Source organism: Stomoxys calcitrans, chromosome 4 (genome assembly GCF_963082655.1).
Source record: "Stomoxys calcitrans chromosome 4, idStoCalc2.1, whole genome shotgun sequence".
Taxonomy (NCBI): domain Eukaryota; kingdom Metazoa; phylum Arthropoda; class Insecta; order Diptera; family Muscidae; genus Stomoxys; species Stomoxys calcitrans.
In genome coordinates, this window is record NC_081555.1 from 159,915,148 (window position 1) to 159,919,567 (window position 4,420).

The 4,420-nt window shown below is 43.9% G+C and overlaps 2 protein-coding genes across 2 annotated transcripts in view; one reads left to right on the forward strand and one right to left on the reverse strand.

Annotated features, from left to right (window-relative positions):
* Window positions 1-427, reverse strand: part of LOC106092915 (uncharacterized) — a 134,293-nt gene extending 133,866 nt beyond the window's left edge. The window contains exon 1 of the mRNA XM_059367336.1: window positions 331-427. Within this exon, the coding sequence (XP_059223319.1) occupies window positions 331-427 (97 nt within the window). The remainder of the gene's footprint in view (window positions 1-330) is intronic.
* A 76-nt stretch (window positions 428-503) lies between these two features.
* LOC131997062 (uncharacterized) lies at window positions 504-3,275 on the forward strand. The gene has a single exon (XM_059367337.1). The coding sequence runs from the start codon at window positions 504-506 to the stop codon at window positions 3,273-3,275; it is 2,772 nt and encodes a 923-aa protein (XP_059223320.1).
* Window positions 3,276-4,420: the final 1,145 nt, after the last annotated feature.

Sequence of the window (4,420 nt, forward strand, 5' to 3'; positions counted from 1 at the left end):
AACCACCCAAGGTTTTCAAATACAGTCCAGATGATGAATATTGTGAAGACGTCTACAAAAGTACTACTACAAGGTTGCCGGATGGTCGATATGTTGTATCGCTACCTTTTAGACCTCAATTTGCAAATGGGAAGGGTCTTGGTCTTTCCAGGACGAAGGCGTATCGCCAGTTTTTGAGAAATGAGGTGTCATTGTGTAATAAACCGGAATTTAAGTCCACATATGACGGTGTCCTTGATGAATATGTGCTATTAGGCCATATGACGGAGATCCCTAAAATTCAAGAGGATTTGAATTCTTTTTATCTTCCCCATCATGCAGTAATTAAACCTGAGAGCACTTCCACAAAGGTAAGGGTAGTCTTTAATGCCTCTTGTAAAACTTCCACCGGCTTGAGTTTAAACGACACTTTGTACCCTGGTCCCATTCTGCAAAATGACCTAATGTTGTTGATAATACGATGGCGTTTTTATCGGTTTGTTTTTAATGGGGACATCGAGAAGATGTACCGTCAAATTTGGCTACATAAGGAACATACAAGATTCCAGAGAATAGTTTTTCGCAAGGATCCCAAGGCTGTTTTAAAAGATTTTGAGTTAAAAACTGTAACATTTGGTGTTAATTGTGCACCATTTTTGGCCATTAGAACCCTGTTACAGTTGGCCTCAGATGTTGAGAAGGAGCTGCCTTTGGCAGCTAAGATATTGCGTCATATGATGTATGTGGATGATGCTCTCGCGGGAGCACACGAAGTGACACTGGCTATAGCGGCTAGGGACCAATTGATTCAAGCCTTGTCCTCTGCTGGGTTTTCTATGAGGAAGTGGACCGCGAATGATGAAAAAATTCTGCAGGGATTACCATCTGGCCACCGTCTTAGTGAGAATTTTTTGGAAATCGAAGACGAGAGTAATGCCAAGACGTTGGGTATAAGGTGGAACGCCAAGGGTGACTTCTTCTATTTTTCAGTCAAGCCAATTCAAATGAAGCTGAATTTTACGAAAAGAGAAGTTTTATCTATAATTGCCAGCTTATTTGATCCTGCTGGTTGGCTTGGTCCCGTTATTGTTGTTGCCAAGATCTTGATGCAGCAGATTTGGGGTGAAGGAATTGGTTGGGATCAGGAATTGACTGAGAGGAGCCACAATATGTGGAATCAGTTTATTTGTGACTATGTGTCATTGAATCACATTAGGATTCCAAGGTGGGTGGGGTTTCACCCTAGCGCTCAAGTAGAACTTCATGGATTTTCGGACGCTTCAGAAAAGGCTTATGGAGCTTGCATTTATGTACGAGTTGTGGATGGTGGATCCGTACAGGCTCATTTATTACTGGCTAAATCGAGGGTAGCCCCTCTGAAGATTGTTTCGCTGCCGAGGTTAGAACTTTGCGGAGCTCTTTTGTTGGCAGATTTAATGGGAGTCGTTAGAACCGATTTGTGTTTAGATGAGAAGAACACTAAATTTTATTGTTGGTCCGACTCTATGATTGTTCTTGCTTGGCTCCAAAAACCACCTAGCTCATGGACGACCTTTGTTGCAAATAGGGTGTCGAAAATTCTTGATAAGGTTGGAAAGGACAACTGGAGACATGTCCGATCAGAGTGTAATCCTGCTGACCTGATTAGCAGGGGTGTTCGCCCTCAAGATCTTATAGATGAGACCCTATGGTGGCAGGGACCGTCTTGGCTACAATCTCCTAATAGCCAGTGGGACAAGAGCAACGTTGACTTTGCTACAGAGGAGGAGGAACGGAAGGTGAAACTCTTCTCAACTTTCATTAAGGATTATGAGGAAATTCTTGACAGGTTCTCATCCTATGCCAGGGCATTGCGTGTAATGGCTTATGTTTTTCGGTTCATTGACTGTTTAAATGGCCGGAGGAATTTTTCGCAGACATCAGTGAGTTCGGAGGAGCTCCAGCTTTCGAAAGAACGTCTGGTTGTTGTTGCCCAAAAGGTTTATTTCACTGACGTTTACTATAGATTGTTGAATAATCAATCGATTTCAAATAGAAGTCATTTACTTTGCTTAAACCCATTTATTGATCCGAAGGGCCTGATGCGCGTTGGCGGCCGGCTGGATAATGCCACTTCTCTGTCGTATAGTGAAAAGCATCCTTTGATTTTGCCCTATAACTGTAGAATATCGAGGCTTCTGATAGTCTTCGTACATCAAATGACGCTGCATGGTGGTAATCAATTGATGCTTAGAGTTTTGAGAACGGAATTTTGGATACCCCGGGTTAAGAATTTGATTCGATGGGCCATAAATCGTTGTAGAATTTGTTCAATAATGGCAAAAAAGACACGTTGTCAGTTAATGGCGTCTTTGCCAGTCTCTAGAACAATACTTGACAGGGCCTTTACTCGAACTGGTGTGGATTTCGCAGGGCCATATGATATAAAGAACTATACAGGTCGAGCATGTTTGATAACGAAAGGATACGTGTGTCTTTTTATATGTTTTGCCACAAGGGCTGTCCATTTAGAAGCAGTTAGTGACTTATCGTCAACAACCTTCTTGGCAGCTTTCTCCCGTTTTGTTTCCCGCCGGGGTTGCCCCAAGGAAATGTATTCGGACAACGGCACTAATTTCGTTGGAGCTTCGAAGACTTTGAAATCCGAGTTTCGGGAATTTCTTAAGGTGATTGGCCCTCAACTAACGGGATCATATGCGACACAGGGCATCAGTTGGCATTTTAATCCAGCAAGCGCACCACATATGGGCGGTTTGTGGGAGGCTGGAGTGAAATCGTTCAAGCATCACTTTAGAAGGATAGCGGGTAGTCTTAAATACACCTTCGAAGAATTTTCAACACTCTTGGCCCGTATTGAGGCTTGCCTAAATTCGCGGCCACTTTGTCCTATATCTGATGATGTATCTTGTTTGGACGCGCTGACACCAGGACATTTTTTGATAGGTGGGCCCATTTTAGCTCCCCCCGAACCAGACATTCGAGAGACACCTGAATCAATTGTCAACCGTTGGCAAAGGGTTAAGGCTTTAAATCAGCTCTTGTGTCTCCGGTGGAAGAATGAATACTTGAAGGAACTAACGAGAAGAAATAAGTGGAAAAATCCTGACGACAATGTGAAAGTGGAGGATATGGTAGTTATTAAGGAGGACAACATCCCACCGAATGAATGGAGATTAGGTCGTGTCACTAAGGTGTTACCAGGCGTCGATCAGCTGGTGCGTGTTGTAGAGGTCAAGACCGAACGTGGCCCGATAGTGAGGCCAGTAGTAAAACTGGTCGTCCTACCCTCTAATTAGAACTTATTTACTTTATTTTAGAATCATGGTTAAAGCAAAAAAATACAATGTCGACAATCGGGCCGGCAAAAAACGCATAGTTTGCCGTGTTTGCCTTAAGGACCACCCTCTGCGATTCTGTCGTAAGTTTTTGGGGATGGATTATGCGGAACGAATGAAAATTATTTCGATATATCAGCATTGCGCTGGATGCCTAGCACATGATCATACATGGCGCACATGTGAAAGTACTGGCAAGTGTCGCAAATGTGGCGATATGCATCACACGCTTCTACACAAACCTGGACCTCGTTCGTCCACTGTGATGGCGTATCATGATGGTGCTAGGCAAGGACCACAACCTTCGTCCAAGACCCCGTCGAAGAAGGGACCTCGTCCGTCCCAATCTTCACATCAGCATGATGGACCTAGTTCGTCCAGACGTGCAACCAATAGGGGACCTAGTTCGTCCCGCGGTAATCGGCACAAGAGACCTAGTTCGTCTCAACATGCCCCCAAGGACAAACCTTCGAAGGAGGTAGTACCTTTCGATGAACGGAGGCGTAAGCCGTACAAAGGTAAAAATGAGATGTCAACAGAGGTAATTCCGGCATACTGCCTACGAGAGACCATACTGCTGAAAGCGACCGCTGTAATAAAGATAGTTTGTGGGGATCGCTACATACATGAACGAGCCGTAATTGACCCAAGCATTGAGAGTTCTATTGTAGCTGAGTCTTTGGTAAGTCGAATGGGTCAAAGGGTGGTCCGAGTCGGAAACAAGACAAGATGTCTTCTTCAAATTCGAGGCAATCACGGGATGTCGGCAACAGTCGAAACATATGCTGAAGTGCGTCGTAATCACACAGTTGTGACTCCAAAGAAGTCCATTGATGTACGAATTGTTGATGAGTTTCCTGGTTTGCAATTGGCAGACGAGCATTTTTATACCTCAGCACCTGTGAGTATCACGTTGGGAGGAGATTTGTACCCAAAAATAATGCGGAATGGGGTCTTTGGTGGTGCACTGGGAAAACCTCTGGCACAATTCACAATTTTTGGATATGTGATATCAGGTTCTTACACTCCCTAGTTTCCTGTAAGACATCATGTATATGCTTTAACCATGGTACGATATAATACAATATTTTAAACCATTGCAGCCT

What these genes read in the sequence shown, in the direction of transcription:
- LOC131997062 (XM_059367337.1), top strand. Translation starts at nt 504, where the DNA reads ATGTACCGTCAAATTTGGCTACATAAGGAACATACAAGATTCCAGAGA.